This window comes from Bombina bombina, chromosome 7, assembly GCF_027579735.1.
Source record: "Bombina bombina isolate aBomBom1 chromosome 7, aBomBom1.pri, whole genome shotgun sequence".
NCBI classification, from domain to species: Eukaryota; Metazoa; Chordata; class Amphibia; order Anura; family Bombinatoridae; genus Bombina; species Bombina bombina.
In genome coordinates, this window is record NC_069505.1 from 200,286,781 (window position 1) to 200,305,563 (window position 18,783).

Genomic DNA, 18,783 nt, shown 5'->3' on the forward strand with positions numbered 1-18,783 from the left:
AGTCCTTACTCATGTTCTAGTAGTATTGTCCTCATTTCACCAGTCCTTGCTCATGCTGTAGTAGTATTGTCCTAATTTCACCAGTCCTTGTTCATGCTCTAGTACTATTGTGCTCATCTCTCCAGTCCTTGCTCATGCTCTAGTAGTATTGTGCTCATTTCACCAGTCCTTGCTCATTCTCTAGTAATATTGTGCTTATTTCACCAGTCCTTGCTCATGCTCTAGTAGTATTGTGCTCATCTCTTCAGTCCTTGCTCATGCTGTAGTAGTATTGTCCTCATTTCACCAGTCCTTGTTCATGCTCTAGTACTATTGTGCTCATCTCTCCAGTCCTTGCTCATGCTCTAGTAGTATTGTGCTCATTTCACCAGTCCTTGCTCATTCTCTAGTAATATTGTGCTTATTTCACCAGTCCTTGCTCATGCTCTAGTAGTATTGTGCTCATCTCTTCAGTCCTTGCTCATGCTGTAGTAGTATTGTCCTCATTTCACCAGTCCTTGTTCATGCTCTAGTACTATTGTGCTCATCTCTCCAGTCCTTGCTCATTCTCTAGTAATATTGTGCTTATTTCACCAGTCCTTGCTCATGCTCTAGTAATAGTGTGCTCCTCTCTCCAGCCCTTGTTCATGCTCTAGTTGTATTGTCCTCATTTTACCAGTCCTTGCTCATGCTCTAGTTGTATTGTGCTCATTCGACCAGTCTTTGCTCATGCTCTAGTAATATTGTGCTCATCTCTCCAGTCCTTGCTTATGCTCTAGTAGTATTGTGCTAATTTCACCAGTCCTTGCTTATGCTCTAGTAGTATTGTGCTCATCTCTCCAGTCCTTGCTCATGCTCTAGTAGTATTGTACTCATTTCACAAGTCCTTGCTCATTCTCTGGTAATATTGTTCTCATCTCTCCTGTCCTTGCTCATGCTCTAGTAGTATTGTGCTCATTTCACCAGTCCTTGCTCATGCTCTAGTAATATTGTGCCGATCTCTCCAGTTCTTGCTCATTTCACCATTCCCTGTTCATGCTCTAGTAGTATTGTGCTCATTTCACCAGTCCCTGCTCATGCTCTAGTTGTATTGTCCTCATTTCACCAGTCTTTGCTCATGCTCTAGTAGTATTGTGCTCATTTCACCAGTCCTTGCTCATGCTCTAGTAATATTGTGCTCATTTCACCAGTCCCTGCTCATGCTCTAGTTGTATTGTCCTCATTTCACCAGTCTTTGCTCATGCTCTAGTAGTATTGTGCTCATTTCACCAGTCCTTGCTCATGCTCTAGTAATATTGTGCTCATCTCTCCAGTCCTTGCTTATGCTCTAGTAGTATTGTGCTAATTTCACCAGTCCTTGCTCATGCTCTAGTAGTATTGTGCTCATCTCTCCAGTCCTTGCTCATGCTCTAGTAGTATTGTGCTCATTTCACAAGTCCTTGCTCATTCTCTCGTAATATTGTGCTCATCTCTCCAGTCCTTGCTCATGCTCTAGTAGTATTGTGCTCATTTCATCAGTCCTTGCTCATGCTCTAGTAGTATTGTGCTCATTTCACCAGTCCTTGCTCATGCTCTAGTATTATTATTCTCACCTCTCCAGTCCTTGTTCACGCTCAGGTATTATTATGCCCACCTCTCCAGTCCCTTCTCATGGTCTAGTATTATTATGCTTACCTCTCCAGTCCCTGCTCATGCTCTAGTATTATTATGCTCACCTCTCCAGACCTTGATCATGCTCTAGTATTATTGTGCACACCTCTCCAGTCCTTGCTCATTCTCTGGCATTATTATGCTCACCTATCCAGTCCTTGCTCATGCTCTAGTATTATTATTCTCACCTCTCCAGTCCTTGTTCACGCTCTGGTATTATTATGCTTACCGCTTCTATCCTTGCTCATGCTTTAGTATTATTATGCTCAGCTCTCTAGTCCTTGCTCATCCTCTAGTAGTATTGAGCTCATCTCTCCAGTCCTTGTTGATGCTCTAGTATTAATATGATCAATGCTCCAGTCCCTGCTCATGCTCTAGTATTATTTTGCTCACCTCTTGAGGCCCTGCTCTTGATCTAGTATTATTATCCTCAACGCTCCAGTCCCTGCTGATGCTCTAGTATTATAATGCTCACCTCTTCAGTCCCTGCTCATGCTCTAGTATTATTATGCTCACCTCTCCAGTCCCTGCTCATGCTCTAGTATTATTATGCTCATCACTCCAGTCCCTGCTCATGCTCTAGTATTATTATGCTCACCACTCCAGTCCCTGCTCATGCTCTAGTATTATTATGTTCACCTCTCCAGTCCTTGCAAATGCTCTAGTATTATTATGCTCACCTCTCCAGTCCCTGCTCATGCTCTAGTATTATTATGCTCACCTCTCCAATCCCTGCTCATGCTTTAGTATTATTTTTCTCACCTCTCCAGTCCCTGCTCATGCTCTAGTATTATTATGCTCAGCTCTCCAGTCCTTGCTCATGCTCTGGTATTATTATGCTCAGCTCTCCAGTCCCTGCTCATGCTCTAGTATTATTATGTTCACCTCTCCAGTCCCTGCTCATGCTCTAGTATTATTATGCTCACCTCTCCAGTCCCTGCTCATGCTCTAGTATTATTATGCTCACCTCTCCAGTCCCTGCTCATGCTCTAGTATTATTATGCTCACCACTTCCAGTCCTTGCTCATGCTGTAGTATTATTATGCTCACCTCTACATTCCCTGCTCATGCTCTAGTATTATTACGCTCACCTCTCCAGTCCCTGCTCATTCTCTAGTATTATTATGCTCACCTCTCCAGTCCCTGCTTATGCTCTCGTATTATTATGCTCACCTCTCCAGTCCCTGCTCATGCTCTAGTATTATTATGCTCACCTCTCTAGTCCATGCTCATGCTCTAGTATTATGCTCAACTCTCCAGTCCTTGTGGATTCTCTAGTATTATTATACTCAGCTCTCCAGTCCCTGCTCATGCTCTAGTATTATTATGCTCACCACTCCAGTCCCTGCTCATGCTCTAGTATTATTATGTTCACCTCTCCAGTCCTTGCAAATGCTCTAGTATTATTATGCTCACCTCTCCAGTCCCTGCTCATGCTCTAGTATTATTATGCTCACCTCTCCAGTCCCTGCTCATGCTCTAGTATTATTCTCACCTCTCCAGTCCCTGCTCATGCTCTATTATTATTATGCTCACCTCTAAAGTCGTTGTTCATGCTTTAGTATTATTATGCTCACCTTTCAAGTCTCTGCTCATGCTCTAGTATTATTATGCTCACCTCTCCAGTCCCTTCTCATTGTCTAGTATTATTATGGTCATCTCTCCAGTCCCTGCTCATGCTCTAGTATTATTATGCTCACCTCTCCAGACCTTGCTCATGCTCTAGTATTATTGTGCTCACCTCTCCAGTCCTTGCTTATTCTCTGGTATTATTATGCTCACCTATCTAGTCCCTGCTCATGCTCTAGTATTATTATTCTCACCTCTCCAGTCCTTGTTCACGCTCAGGTATTATTATGCCCACCTCTCCAGTCCCTTCTCATGGTCTAGTATTATTATGCTCACCTCTCCAGTCCCTGCTCATGCTCTAGTATTATTATTCTCACCTCTCCAGACCTTGCTCATGCTCTAGTATTATTGTGCACACCTCTCCAGTCCTTGCTCATTCTCTGGTATTATTATGCTCACCTATCCAGTCCTTGCTCATGCTCTAGTATTATTATTCTCACCTCTCCAGTCCTTGTTCACACTCTGGTATTATTATGCTTACCGCTTCTATCCTTGCTCATGCTTTAGTATTATTATGCTCAGCTCTCTAGTCCTTGCTCATCCTCTAGTAGTATTGAGCTCATCTCTCCAGTCCTTGTTGATGCTCTAGTATTAATTTGATCAATGCTCCAGTCCCTGCTCATTCTCTAGTATAATTATGCTCACTTCTACAATCCTTGCTCATGCTCTAGTATGATTATTCTCACCTCTTCAGTCCTTGCTCATGCTCTAGTATTATTATGCTCACCTCTCCACTCCCTGCTCATGCTCTAGTATTATTCTGCTCACCTCTCTCCAGTCCCTGCTCATGCTCTAGTATTATTATGCTCATATCTCCAGTCCTTACTCATGCTGTAGTAGTATTGAGCTCATATCTCCAGTCCTTGCTCATGCTCTATTAGTATTGAGCTCATCTCTCTCGTCCTTGCTCGTTCTCTAGTAGTATTGTGCTCATCTCTCTCGTCCTTGCTCATGCTCTAGTAGTATTGTGTTCATCTCTCCAGTCCCTGCTGATGCTCTAGTATTATTTTGCTCACCTCTTGAGGCCCTGCTCGTGATCTAGTATTATTATGCTCAACGCTCCAGTCCCTGCTGATGCTCTAGTATTATTATGCTCACTTCTTCAGTCCCTGCTCATGGTCTAGTATAATTATGCTCACTTCTACAGTCCTTGCTCATGCTCTAGTATTATTATGCTCACCTCTCCACTCCCTACTCATGCTCTAGTATTATTATGCTCACCGTTTTCCAGTCCCTGCTCATGCTCTAGTATTATTATGCTCATATCTCCAGTCCTTACTCATGCTGTAGTAGTATTGTCTTAATTTCACCAGTCCTTGTTCATGCTCTTGTAGTATTGTGCTCATCTCTCCAGTCCTTGCTCATGCTCTAGTAATATTGTGCTTATTTCACCAGTTCTTGCTCATGCTCTAGTAGTATTGTGCTCATTTCACCAGTCCTTGCTCATGCTCTAGTAATATTGTGCTTATTTCACCAGTCCTTGCTCATGCTCTAGTAATATTGTGCTCCTCTCTCCAGTCCTTGTTCATGCTCTAGTTGTATTGTCCTCATTTCACCAGTCCTTGCTCATGCTCTAGTAATATTGTGCTCATCTCTCCAGCCCTTGCTTATGCTCTAGTAGTATTGAGCTCATCTCTCCAGCCCTTGCTCATGCTCTAGTAGTTTTGTGCTCATTTCACAAGTCCTTGCTCATTCTCTGGTAATACTGTGCTCATCTCTCCTGTCCTTGCTCATGCTCTAGTAGTATTGTGCTTATTTCACCAGTCCTTACTCATGTTATAGTAGTATTGTCCTCATTTCACCAGTCCTTGCTCATTCTGTAGTAGTATTGTCCTAATTTCTCCAGTCCTTGTTCATGCTCTAGTACTATTGTGCTCATCTCTCCAGTCCTTGCTCATGCTCTAGTAGTATTGTGCTCATTTCACCAGTCCTTGCTCATTCTCTAGTAATTTTGTGCTTATTTCACCAGTCCTTGCTCATGCTCTAGTAGTATTGTGCTCATCTCTTCAGTCCTTGCTCATGCTGTAGTAGTATTGTCCTCATTTCACCAGTCCTTGTTCATGCTCTAGTACTATTGTGCTCATCTCTCCAGTCCTTGCTCATGCTCTAGTAGTATTGTGCTCATTTCACCAGTCCTTGCTCATTCTCTAGTAATATTGTGCTTATTTCACCAGTCCTTGCTCATGCTCTAGTAGTATTGTGCTCATCTCTTCAGTCCTTGCTCATGCTGTAGTAGTATTGTCCTCATTTCACCAGTCCTTGTTCATGCTCTAGTACTATTGTGCTCATCTCTCCAGTCCTTGCTCATTCTCTAGTAATATTGTGCTTATTTCACCAGTCCTTGCTCATGCTCTAGTAATAGTGTGCTCCTCTCTCCAGCCCTTGTTCATGCTCTAGTTGTATTGTCCTCATTTTACCAGTCCTTGCTCATGCTCTAGTTGTATTGTGCTCATTCGACCAGTCTTTGCTCATGCTCTAGTAATATTGTGCTCATCTCTCCAGTCCTTGCATATGCTCTAGTAGTATTGTGCTAATTTCACCAGTCCTTGCTTATGCTCTAGTAGTATTGTGCTCATCTCTCCAGTCCTTGCTCATGCTCTAGTAGTATTGTACTCATTTCACAAGTCCTTGCTCATTCTCTGGTAATATTGTGCTCATCTCTCCTGTCCTTGCTCATGCTCAAGTAGTATTGTGCTCATTTCACCAGTCCTTGCTCATGCTCTAGTAATATTGTGCTCATCTCTCCAGTCCTTGCATATGCTCTAGTAGTATTGTGCTAATTTCACCAGTCCTTGCTTATGCTCTAGTAGTATTGTGCTCATCTCTCCAGTCCTTGCTCATGCTCTAGTAGTATTGTACTCATTTCACAAGTCCTTGCTCATTCTCTGGTAATATTGTGCTCATCTCTCCTGTCCTTGCTCATGCTCAAGTAGTATTGTGCTCATTTCACCAGTCCTTGCTCATGCTTTAGTAATATTGTGCCCATCTCTCCAGTTCTTGCTCATGCTCTAGTATTATTGTGCTCATCTCTCCAGTTCTTGCCCATGCTCTAGTAGTATTTTCCTCATTTCACCTGTCCTTGCTCATGCTGTAGTAGTACTGTGCTCATTTCACCATTCCCTGTTCATGCTCTAGTAGTATTTTGCTCATTTCACCAGTCCCTGCTCATGCTCTAGTTGTATTGTCCTCATTTCACCAGTCTTTTCTCATGCTCTAGTAGTATTGTGCTCATTTCACCAGTCCTTGCTCATGCTCTAGTAATATTGTGCTCATCTCTCCAGTCCTTGCTCATGCTCTAGTAGTATTGTGCTCATTTCACCAGTCCTTGCTCATGCTCTAGTAGTATTGTGCTCATTTCACCAGTCCTTGCTCATGCTCTAGTAGTATTGTCCTCATTTCACCAGTCCTTGCTCATGCTCTAGTAGTATTGTGCTCATTTCACTAGTCCCTGTTCATGCTCTAGTAGTAGTGTGCTCATCTCTCCAGTCCTTGCTCATGCTCTAGTAGTATTGTGCTCATTTCACCAGTCCCTGCTCATGCTCTAGTAATATTGTGCTCATCTCTCCAGCCCTTGCTTATGCTCTAGTAGTATTGAGCTCATCTCTCCAGCCCTTGCTCATGCTCTAGTAGTTTTGTGCTCATTTCACAAGTCCTTGCTCATTCTCTGGTAATACTGTGCTCATCTCTCCTGTCCTTGCTCATGCTCTAGTAGTATTGTGCTTATTTCACCAGTCCTTACTTATGTTATAGTAGTATTGTCCTCATTTCACCAGTCCTTGCTCATTCTGTAGTAGTATTGTCCTAATTTCTCCAGTCCTTGTTCATGCTCTAGTACTATTGTGCTCATCTCTCCAGTCCTTGCTCATGCTCTAGTAGTATTGTGCTCATTTCACCAGTCCTTGCTCATTCTCTAGTAATTTTGTGCTTATTTCACCAGTCCTTGCTCATGCTCTAGTAGTATTGTGCTCATCTCTTCAGTCCTTGCTCATGCTGTAGTAGTATTGTCCTCATTTCACCAGTCCTTGTTCATGCTCTAGTACTATTGTGCTCATCTCTCCAGTCCTTGCTCATGCTCTAGTAGTATTGTGCTCATTTCACCAGTCCTTGCTCATTCTCTAGTAATATTGTGCTTATTTCACCAGTCCTTGCTCATGCTCTAGTAGTATTGTGCTCATCTCTTCAGTCCTTGCTCATGCTGTAGTAGTATTGTCCTCATTTCACCAGTCCTTGTTCATGCTCTAGTACTATTGTGCTCATCTCTCCAGTCCTTGCTCATTCTCTAGTAATATTGTGCTTATTTCACCAGTCCTTGCTCATGCTCTAGTAATAGTGTGCTCCTCTCTCCAGCCCTTGTTCATGCTCTAGTTGTATTGTCCTCATTTTACCAGTCCTTGCTCATGCTCTAGTTGTATTGTGCTCATTCGACCAGTCTTTGCTCATGCTCTAGTAATATTGTGCTCATCTCTCCAGTCCTTGCATATGCTCTAGTAGTATTGTGCTAATTTCACCAGTCCTTGCTTATGCTCTAGTAGTATTGTGCTCATCTCTCCAGTCCTTGCTCATGCTCTAGTAGTATTGTACTCATTTCACAAGTCCTTGCTCATTCTCTGGTAATATTGTGCTCATCTCTCCTGTCCTTGCTCATGCTCAAGTAGTATTGTGCTCATTTCACCAGTCCTTGCTCATGCTCTAGTAATATTGTGCTCATCTCTCCAGTCCTTGCATATGCTCTAGTAGTATTGTGCTAATTTCACCAGTCCTTGCTTATGCTCTAGTAGTATTGTGCTCATCTCTCCAGTCCTTGCTCATGCTCTAGTAGTATTGTACTCATTTCACAAGTCCTTGCTCATTCTCTGGTAATATTGTGCTCATCTCTCCTGTCCTTGCTCATGCTCAAGTAGTATTGTGCTCATTTCACCAGTCCTTGCTCATGCTTTAGTAATATTGTGCCCATCTCTCCAGTTCTTGCTCATGCTCTAGTAATATTGTGCTCATCTCTCCAGTTCTTGCCCATGCTCTAGTAGTATTTTCCTCATTTCACCTGTCCTTGCTCATGCTGTAGTAGTACTGTGCTCATTTCACCATTCCCTGTTCATGCTCTAGTAGTATTTTGCTCATTTCACCAGTCCCTGCTCATGCTCTAGTTGTATTGTCCTCATTTCACCAGTCTTTTCTCATGCTCTAGTAGTATTGTGCTCATTTCACCAGTCCTTGCTCATGCTCTAGTAATATTGTGCTCATCTCTCCAGTCCTTGCTCATGCTCTAGTAGTATTGTGCTCATTTCACCAGTCCTTGCTCATGCTCTAGTAGTATTGTGCTCATTTCACCAGTCCTTGCTCATGCTCTAGTAGTATTGTCCTCATTTCACCAGTCCTTGCTCATGCTCTAGTAGTATTGTGCTCATTTCACTAGTCCCTGTTCATGCTCTAGTAGTAGTGTGCTCATCTCTCCAGTCCTTGCTCATGCTCTAGTAGTATTGTGCTCATTTCACCAGTCCCTGCTCATGCTCTAGTAATATTGTGCTCATTTCACCAATCATTGCTCATGCTCTAGTAGTATTGTGCTCATTTCACCAGTCCTTGCTCATGCTTTAGTAATATTGTGCCCATCTCTCCAGTTCTTGCTCATGCTCTAGTAATATTGTGCTCATCTCTCCAGTTCTTGCCCATGCTCTAGTAGTATTTTCCTCATTTCACCTGTCCTTGCTCATGCTGTAGTAGTACTGTGCTCATTTCACCATTCCCTGTTCATGCTCTAGTAGTATTGTGCTCATTTCACCAGTCCCTGCTCATGCTCTAGTTGTATTGTCCTCATTTCACCAGTCTTTGCTCATGCTCTAGTAGTATTGTGCTCATTTCACCAGTCCTTGCTCATGCTCTAGTAATATTGTGCTCATCTCTCCAGTCCTTGCTTATGCTCTAGTAGTATTGTGCTAATTTCACCAGTCCTTGCTCATGCTCTAGTAGTATTGTGCTCATCTCTCCAGTCCTTGCTCATGCTCTAGTAGTATTGTGCTCATTTCACAAGTCCTTGCTCATTCTCTCGTAATATTGTGCTCATCTCTCCTGTCCTTGCTCATGCTCTAGTAGTATTGTGCTCATTTCACCAGTCCTTGCTCATGCTCTAGTAGTATTGTGCTCATTTCACCAGTCCTTGCTCATGCTCTAGTAGTATTGTGCCCATCTCTCCAGTTCTTGCTCATACTCTAGTAATATTGTGCTCATCTCTCCAGTCCTTGCCCATGCTCTAGTAGTATTGTCCTCATTTCACCAGTCATTCCTCATGCTGTAGTAGTATTGTGCTCATTTCAACAGTCCCTGTTCATGCTCTAGTAGTATTGTGCTCATTTCACCAGTCCTTGCTCATGCTCTAGTAATATTGTGCCCATCTCTCCAGTCCTTGCACATGATCTAGTAGTATTGTGCTCATTTCAACAGTCCTTGCTCATGCTGTAGTAGTATTGTGCTCATTTCACCAGTTCCTGCTCTGTGCTCATTTCATCAGTCCCTGTTCATGCTCTAGTAGTATTGTGCTCATTTCACCAGTCCCTGTTCATGCTCTAGTAGTATTGTGCTCATTTCACCAGTCCTTGCTCATGCTGTAGTAGTATTGTGCTCATTTCACCAGTCCCTGCCATGCTCTAGTAATATTATGCTCATATCTCCAGTCCTTGCTCATGCTCTAGTAATAGTGTGCTCATCTCTCCTGTCCTTGCTCATGCTCTAGTAATAGTATGCTCTTCTCTCCAGTCCTTGCTCATGCTCTAGTAATAGTGTGCTCATCTCTCCAGTCCTTGCTCATGCTCTAGTAATATTGTGCCCATCTCTCCAGTCCTTGCTCATGATCTAGTAGTATTGTGCTCATATCACCAGTTCCTGCTCTGTGCTCATTTCATCAGTCCCAGTTCATGCTCTAGTAATATTGTGCTCATCTCTCCAGTCCTTGCTCATGCTCTAGTAATAGTGTGCTCATCTCTCCAGTCCTTGCTCATGCTCTAGTAATATTGTTCTCATCTCTCCAGTTCTTGCCCATGCTCTAGTAGTATTTTCCTCATTTCACCTGTCCTTGCTCATGCTGTAGTAGTACTGTGCTCATTTCACCATTCCCTGTTCATGCTCTAGTAGTATTGTGCTCATTTCACCAGTCCCTGCTCATGCTCTAGTTGTATTGTCCTCATTTCACCAGTCTTTGCTCATGCTCTAGTAGTATTGTGCTCATTTCACCAGTCCTTGCTCATGCTCTAGTAATATTGTGCTCATCTCTCCAGTCCTTGCTTATGCTCTAGTAGTATTGTGCTAATTTCACCAGTCCTTGCTCATGCTCTAGTAGTATTGTGCTCATCTCTCCAGTCCTTGCTCATGCTCTAGTAGTATTGTGCTCATTTCACAAGTCCTTGCTCATTCTCTCGTAATATTGTGCTCATCTCTCCTGTCCTTGCTCATGCTCTAGTAGTATTGTGCTCATTTCACCAGTCCTTGCTCATGCTCTAGTAGTATTGTGCTCATTTCACCAGTCCTTGCTCATGCTCTAGTAGTATTGTGCCCATCTCTCCAGTTCTTGCTCATACTCTAGTAATATTGTGCTCATCTCTCCAGTCCTTGCCCATGCTCTAGTAGTATTGTCCTCATTTCACCAGTCCTTCCTCATGCTGTAGTAGTATTGTGCTCATTTCAACAGTCCCTGTTCATGCTCTAGTAGTATTGTGCTCATTTCACCAGTCCCTGCCATACTCTAGTAATATTGTGCTCATTTCACCAGTCCTTGCTCATGCTCTAGTAATATTGTGCCCATCTTTCCAGTCCTTGCTCATGATCTAGTAGTATTGTGCTCATTTCAACAGTCCTTGCTCATGCTGTAGTAGTATTGTGCTCATTTCACCAGTTCCTGCTCTGTGCTCATTTCATCAGTCCCTGTTCATGCTCTAGTAGTATTGTGCTCATTTCACCAGTCCCTGTTCATGCTCTAGTAGTATTGTGCTCATTTCACCAGTCCTTGCTCATGCTGTAGTAGTATTGTGCTCATTTCACCAGTCCCTGCCATGCTCTAGTAATATTATGCTCATATCTCCAGTCCTTGCTCATGCTCTAGTAATAGTGTGCTCATCTCTCCAGTCCTTGCTCATGCTCTAGTAATAGTATGCTCTTCTCTCCAGTCCTTGCTCATGCTCTAGTAATAGTGTGCTCATCTCTCCAGTCCTTGCTCATGCTCTAGTAATATTGTGCCCATCTCTCCAGTCCTTGCTCATGATCTAGTAGTATTGCGCTCATTTCACCAGTCCCTGCTCATGCTGTAGTAGTATTGTGCTCATTTCACCAGTTCCTGCTCTGTGCTCATTTCACCAGTCCCTGCCATGCTCTAGTAATATTATGCTCATATCTCCAGTCCTTGCTCATGCTCTAGTAATAGTGTGCTCATCTCTCCTGTCCTTGCTCATGCTCTAGTAATAGTATGCTCTTCTCTCCAGTCCTTGCTCATGCTCTAGTAATAGTGTGCTCATCTCTCCAGTCCTTGCTCATGCTCTAGTAATATTGTGCCCATCTCTCCAGTCCTTGCTCATGATCTAGTAGTATTGTGCTCATATCACCAGTTCCTGCTCTGTGCTCATTTCATCAGTCCCAGTTCATGCTCTAGTAATATTGTGCTCATCTCTCCAGTCCTTGCTCATGCTCTAGTAATAGTGTGCTCATCTCTCCAGTCCTTGCTCATGCTCTAGTAATATTGTTCTCATCTCTCCAGTTCTTGCCCATGCTCTAGTAGTATTTTCCTCATTTCACCTGTCCTTGCTCATGCTGTAGTAGTACTGTGCTCATTTCACCATTCCCTGTTCATGCTCTAGTAGTATTGTGCTCATTTCACCAGTCCCTGCTCATGCTCTAGTTGTATTGTCCTCATTTCACCAGTCTTTGCTCATGCTCTAGTAGTATTGTGCTCATTTCACCAGTCCTTGCTCATGCTCTAGTAATATTGTGCTCATCTCTCCAGTCCTTGCTTATGCTCTAGTAGTATTGTGCTAATTTCACCAGTCCTTGCTCATGCTCTAGTAGTATTGTGCTCATCTCTCCAGTCCTTGCTCATGCTCTAGTAGTATTGTGCTCATTTCACAAGTCCTTGCTCATTCTCTCGTAATATTGTGCTCATCTCTCCTGTCCTTGCTCATGCTCTAGTAGTATTGTGCTCATTTCACCAGTCCTTGCTCATGCTCTAGTAGTATTGTGCTCATTTCACCAGTCCTTGCTCATGCTCTAGTAGTATTGTGCCCATCTCTCCAGTTCTTGCTCATACTCTAGTAATATTGTGCTCATCTCTCCAGTCCTTGCCCATGCTCTAGTAGTATTGTCCTCATTTCACCAGTCCTTCCTCATGCTGTAGTAGTATTGTGCTCATTTCAACAGTCCCTGTTCATGCTCTAGTAGTATTGTGCTCATTTCACCAGTCCCTGCCATACTCTAGTAATATTGTGCTCATTTCACCAGTCCTTGCTCATGCTCTAGTAATATTGTGCCCATCTTTCCAGTCCTTGCTCATGATCTAGTAGTATTGTGCTCATTTCAACAGTCCTTGCTCATGCTGTAGTAGTATTGTGCTCATTTCACCAGTTCCTGCTCTGTGCTCATTTCATCAGTCCCTGTTCATGCTCTAGTAGTATTGTGCTCATTTCACCAGTCCCTGTTCATGCTCTAGTAGTATTGTGCTCATTTCACCAGTCCTTGCTCATGCTGTAGTAGTATTGTGCTCATTTCACCAGTCCCTGCCATGCTCTAGTAATATTATGCTCATATCTCCAGTCCTTGCTCATGCTCTAGTAATAGTGTGCTCATCTCTCCAGTCCTTGCTCATGCTCTAGTAATAGTATGCTCTTCTCTCCAGTCCTTGCTCATGCTCTAGTAATAGTGTGCTCATCTCTCCAGTCCTTGCTCATGCTCTAGTAATATTGTGCCCATCTCTCCAGTCCTTGCTCATGATCTAGTAGTATTGCGCTCATTTCACCAGTCCCTGCTCATGCTGTAGTAGTATTGTGCTCATTTCACCAGTTCCTGCTCTGTGCTCATTTCATCAGTCCCAGTTCATGCTCTAGTAATATTGTGCTCATCTCTCCAGTCCTTGCTCATGCTCTAGTAATACTGTGCTTATCTCTCCAGTCCTTGCTCATGCTCTAGTAGTATTGTCCTCATTTCACCAGTCCTTGCTCATGCTGTAGTAGTATTGTGCTCATTTCATCAATCCCTGCTCATGCTCTAGTAGTATTGTGCTAATTTCACGAGTCCTTGCTCATGCTCTAGTAGTATTGTGCTCATCTCTCCAGTCCTTGCTCATGCTCTAGTAATATTGTGCTCATCTCTCCAGTCCTTGCTCATGCTCTAGTAGTATTGTCCTCATTTCACCAGTCCTTGCTCATGCTCTAGTAGTATTGTGCAAATTTCATCAGTCCTTGCTCATGCTCTAGTAGTATTGTGCTTATCTCTCCAGTCCTTACTCATGCTCCAGTAATAGTGTGCTCATCTCTCCAGTCCTTGCTCATGCTCTAGTAATAGTGTGCTCATCTCTCCAGTCCTTGCTCATGCTCTAGTAGTATTGTCCTCATGTCATCAGTCCTTGCTCATGCTGTAGTAGCATTGTGCTCATTTCATCAGTCCCTGCTCATGCTCTAGTAGTATTGTGCTAATTTCACCAGTCCTTGCTCATGCTCTAGTAGTATTGTGCTCATCTATCCAGTCCTTGCTCATGCTCTAGTAATATTGTGCTCATCTCTCTAGTCCTTGCTCATGCTCTAGTAGTATTGTCCTCATTTCACCAGTCCTTGCTCATGCTCTAGTAGTATTGTCCTCATTTCACCAGTCCTTGCTCATGCTCTAGTAGTATTGTGCTAATTTCATCAGTCCTTGCTCATGCTCTAGTAGTTTAGTGCTCATTTCACCAGTCCCTGCTAATGCTCTAGTAGTATTGTGCTCATCTCTCCAGTCCTTGCTCATGCTCTAGTAATATTGTGCTCATCTCTTCAGTCCTTGTGCATGCTCTAGTAGTATTGTCCTCATTTCACCAGTCCTTGCTCATGCTCTAGTAATATTGTGCTCATCTCTCCAGTCCTTGCTCATGCTCTAGTAGTATTGTGCTTATTTCACCAGTCCCTGCTCATGCTCTAGTAGTATTGTCCTCATTTCACCAGTCCTTGCTCATGCTGTAGTAGTATTGTGCTTATTTCACCAGTCCTTGCTCATGCTCTAGTAATATTGTGCTCATCTCTCCAGTCCTTGCTCATGCTCTAGTAGTATTGTGCTTATTTCACCAGTCCTTTCTCATGCTCTAGTAATATTGTGCCCATCTCTTCAGCCCTTGCTCATGCTCTAGTAGTATTGTGCTCATCTCTCCATTCCTTGCTCATGCTCTAGTAGTATTGTGATCATCTCTTCAGTCCTTGTGCATGCTCTAGTAGTATTGTCCTCATTTTACCAGTCTTTGCTCATGCTCTAGTAGTATTGTGATCATTTCACCTGTCCTTACTCATGCTCTAGTAGTATTGTCCTCATTTCACCAGTCCTTGCTCATCCTCTAGTAGTATTGTGATCATTTCACCAGTATTTGCTCATGCTCTAGTAATATTTTGCTCATCTCTCCAGTCCTTGCTCATGCTCTAGTAGTATTGTCCTCATTTCACCAGTCCTTGATCATGCTGTAGACTTATAGTGCTCATTTCACCAGTCCCTGCTAATGCTCTAGTAGTATTGTGCTCATTTCTCCAGTACTTGCTCATGCTCTAGTAATATTGTGACCATCTCTCCAGTCCTTGCTCATGCTCTAGTAATATTGTGCCCATCTCTCCAGTCCTTGCTCATGCTCTAGTAGTATTTTGCTCATTTCACCAGTCCTTCCTCCTACTGTAGTAGTATTGTGCTCATTTCACCAGTCCCTGCTCTGTGCTCATTTCACCAGTCCTTGCTCATGCTCTAGTAGTATTGTGATCATTTCACCAGTCTTTGCTCATGCTCTAGTAATATTTTGCTCATCTCTCCAGTCCTTGCTAATGCTCTAGTAGTATTGTGCTCTTTTCTCCAGTCCTTGCTCATGCTGTAGTAATATTGTGATCTTCTCTCCAGTCCTTGCTGATGCTCTAGTTGTATTGTGCTCATCTCTCCAGTCCTTGCTCATGCTGATATCATTTTGCTCATCTCAGTTCTTTCTATGCTTCTCTCCCTCTCCATTTTCACATTACACATCATCCTGTTACAGCTACATGCTCTTCTCAGTAGTATCTTCCTATCCTGTCTGTAATATGACTTTTATACCAGTCCTAATTCAGGCACAGGTAGTATAATGGTACAGGTAGTATAATGCCAATTTATTTGTATCCTGACTCTTCCTACATCATATGTTGAGCCTTGTTGATCACATTTGTGACCAATGGGATTAGAGTGATGTACTTGTAATTTTGCATTTTCCTGTAATCTAATAGGTAACTGTAATTATTTATTCTCTTAATAATTAAGTAAATAATTGTTCTCTTTTCACTGGTTTGTAATGTTTCTTCAATATAATCCATCTTTTTACATGAATCTGTTCTTCTCCCACAGGGGCGCAGACGCTTTGAGTACTGTCTCAGGTAGCAGAAATACAACACTTACTTTCACTATCCGTCCTGGAGCCAACCAGCCAATCATGCTGCAGAACAGAGTGCCTGAGTTTGATGGCAGGATTACTGGAATGAGGCGAGCCCCTAGCCCTGTGGTATGTCCAGTCGAAATCAATCGAGAGATTAAGCCTGGCCCTTTGTCGGCTCCTCCAGTCTCCATGTCAGATGTCTTTGTGTTACCCACGCAGCCACACACTGGGGACCTTTTTGGCATGAGCATGGGGAGAAGCAGGTCACCATCACCATCCATATTACAGCAGCCAATGTCCAATAAGCCTTTTTCAGCTAAACCCGTCCACATGTGGACTAAACATGATGTTGCTGACTGGCTTGAGAATCTTCATCTCGGGGAGCACAAGGAGATGTTCATGGACAATGAAATTGATGGAACACACTTGCCCAGCCTTCAAAAGGAGGATTTAATAGACCTTGGTGTCACTCGGGTGGGCCACCGAATGAACATAGAACGAGCTTTAAAACAGCTTTTGGACAGATAAAATTACCCAGTGTTGCCTCTTCAACTTCTGTGTCAAGACCCTTTCTTTTTGACAGTTGAATTTCTTAATGGGGCCCTATCATGATTAAAAGTACTTATTTAAATATCTTTCTTTACTGCAACTTTAAATAGATGTACAGATAGTTTATAAGCACAATATTTTAAGGAGATAAGTGGCTGGTCTACTGGCAGCCTTCATGCCACTTAATTATAAAGAGTGAAATGGAAAAAAACTTTTGTGATTTAATAATACTATTTCTGTGGAATAATTCTTATAAAATAGAAAGTTTGACCTTTTTAAATCAGCTTGATTTGGATGCATTTGAACCAGCAGAGCTGTGTTATATTTTCTATCTTTACTAGAACTTCTTCATAGAAGAATGGCTATTTCTTTAAGAGTAGTTATAAATAATACAGCAATTACTAAATAAAAATATATCCCAATTCCCTTATGGAAATCAAGTCATTTTATCCTGTTCAGTTCCAAGGGACCTGCGATTCCTTATGGTAAGGGCACGCCATGGAACAGCCAGACAGGCTACAGATTATCAGTATTTTTCCTTTGCAGTCCTCATTGTGTTATCTGAAAGTTGCAAAAATCCATTGTAAAAAAATCAGTAATCAGCTGTTTAATTTGAGAGTAATTTCAGTTTTGTTCCATGTTCAGTTCGATAATACTGTAATATCATCCCTGTTACTTTTGCATTCCTCTTTTGTAGACTCCTTTTTGTGTAATATGGTTTTTCAGCCATCATTTGTCTTCCACTTGGTCATAATTACAGAATTAAATATGTAAACGGCAAAGACCATTCTACTTTTTTATTGAACTCCTCTAGTATTACCTCTATCATGTGCCAGGAAGAATGAAGGCCTAATGGTGTATAAATCACAGATTTCTGGAAAGAGATGTGTGTCTGCTCGAGTAACCTCAAGGATGAGATTTGATAACTTTAATCATGTTGTGGATTTCTTCTCTGCTTGGGGATAGGTTTCAGGCACTTAACGCAAATATGTATTTAGTAGGAACATTTTAAGAGCTAATTAAATAGTATATTTTTACACTGTGTCTTATGAGAGGACGTATGGGACATGTTTTCTAATTAAATATATTTGCCATAAATACTTAGTATATTAAACCAATTGGCTGTGGGATGTGAGTTTTGCTGATCCCACAGGAACTTGGGGCTCATGTGCTCAGACTTTTAAGGAGACATGAACCACAGGATGTTTCCATTTTCCGCAAACCGTTTGTAAGCTGCTCAGCGAGCGCAAGTGGATTTTTAGGTTTAGAACTTTTGTTACATAGTGTAATTTAAACAAATTTTCATTGCATATCAAGTTTATGTATTTTCTGTGAATACACCAAAATTTTACTAGAAATGTAAATTGTGTAAAACTTGCACAGCTGCCAGTGCAGGATGGAACGCGTGTTCCTTAAGATTCCGTAATAAATTATAAAATGACTACATGTGACTGTTGATTTACAGGTATACATATCACAGAGGGGTTTTTCTTTGTGGTACTTTGTTTAATTGAATCACCCTGTCATTTGGATTAATTAGTGTCAGAGCCTATAATTATAATGAAAATTTCCCACTTCAAAACAATGTTTCCTTCAGTGCGTCTGCTCCTTGCTCTGGTTTGTGTTCACGTTTTTAATGTTGCTGTAATTTTTGTGCTTTAATTCAGATAACAAACAAATTAAAATCAAACTACTGTAATTGCACTTTCCAAATTCCTAGGATAATTGTATGGCAACCAAATTATTGTAAAACAAATAAATATATTGCACTAAGATTGTGGCTCTGATTGCAGACAAAAATCTTCTGCTTGGAATCAATAAAAAGATAAAAGTTGCCAAATACTGGACTCACTTGTGTCAATTAGTGGGGGTGATTACAGAATGTGGGAGGCGGTGAAACGGCTGAGATAAAGGTAATAGCAGAATGGCTAAATGTATTTAGGGCAGCTTATGATTGCAAGATGGCAGAGTCCCATAATATGGAGCAAGAGATTTCAGGGATAAAGGTGAGAACATGGGAAATACAAGAGGCAGATAGCAATGAAGTATTTCTGTACTAAAAGTGTCAGGGAGATGCAACTGACCGAGAAATATCATATATATTTTAGAGATGGCTGAGAGTATTGGGGCTTGGTAGGAGAAGTTATTGAAATGGCTGAGAGAAAAGGGATTGTTCACTAGATGTTATAGAGATAGCTTAGATTAATGGATCTGTGCACTAGATGTTATAGAGATAGCTTAGATTAATGGGTCTGTGCAATAGATGTTATACAGAGGGCTTAGATTAATGGGTCTGTGCACTAGATGTTATAGAGATAGCTTAGATTAATGGTCTGTGCACTAGATGTTATAGAGATAGCTTAGATTAATGGATCTGTGCA

At 42.1% G+C, this 18,783-nt stretch overlaps 1 protein-coding gene across 2 annotated transcripts in view; it reads left to right on the forward strand.

Annotated features, from left to right (window-relative positions):
• Positions 1-18,242, forward strand: part of SHANK2 (SH3 and multiple ankyrin repeat domains 2) — a 1,433,430-nt gene extending 1,415,188 nt beyond the window's left edge. For both annotated transcript variants that reach the window (XM_053720553.1, XM_053720554.1), the window contains one exon: positions 15,826-18,242. In XM_053720553.1, coding sequence (XP_053576528.1) covers positions 15,826-16,381 — 556 coding nt within the window. In that variant the 3' untranslated portion in view covers positions 16,382-18,242. The remainder of the gene's footprint in view (positions 1-15,825) is intronic.
• Positions 18,243-18,783: the final 541 nt, after the last annotated feature.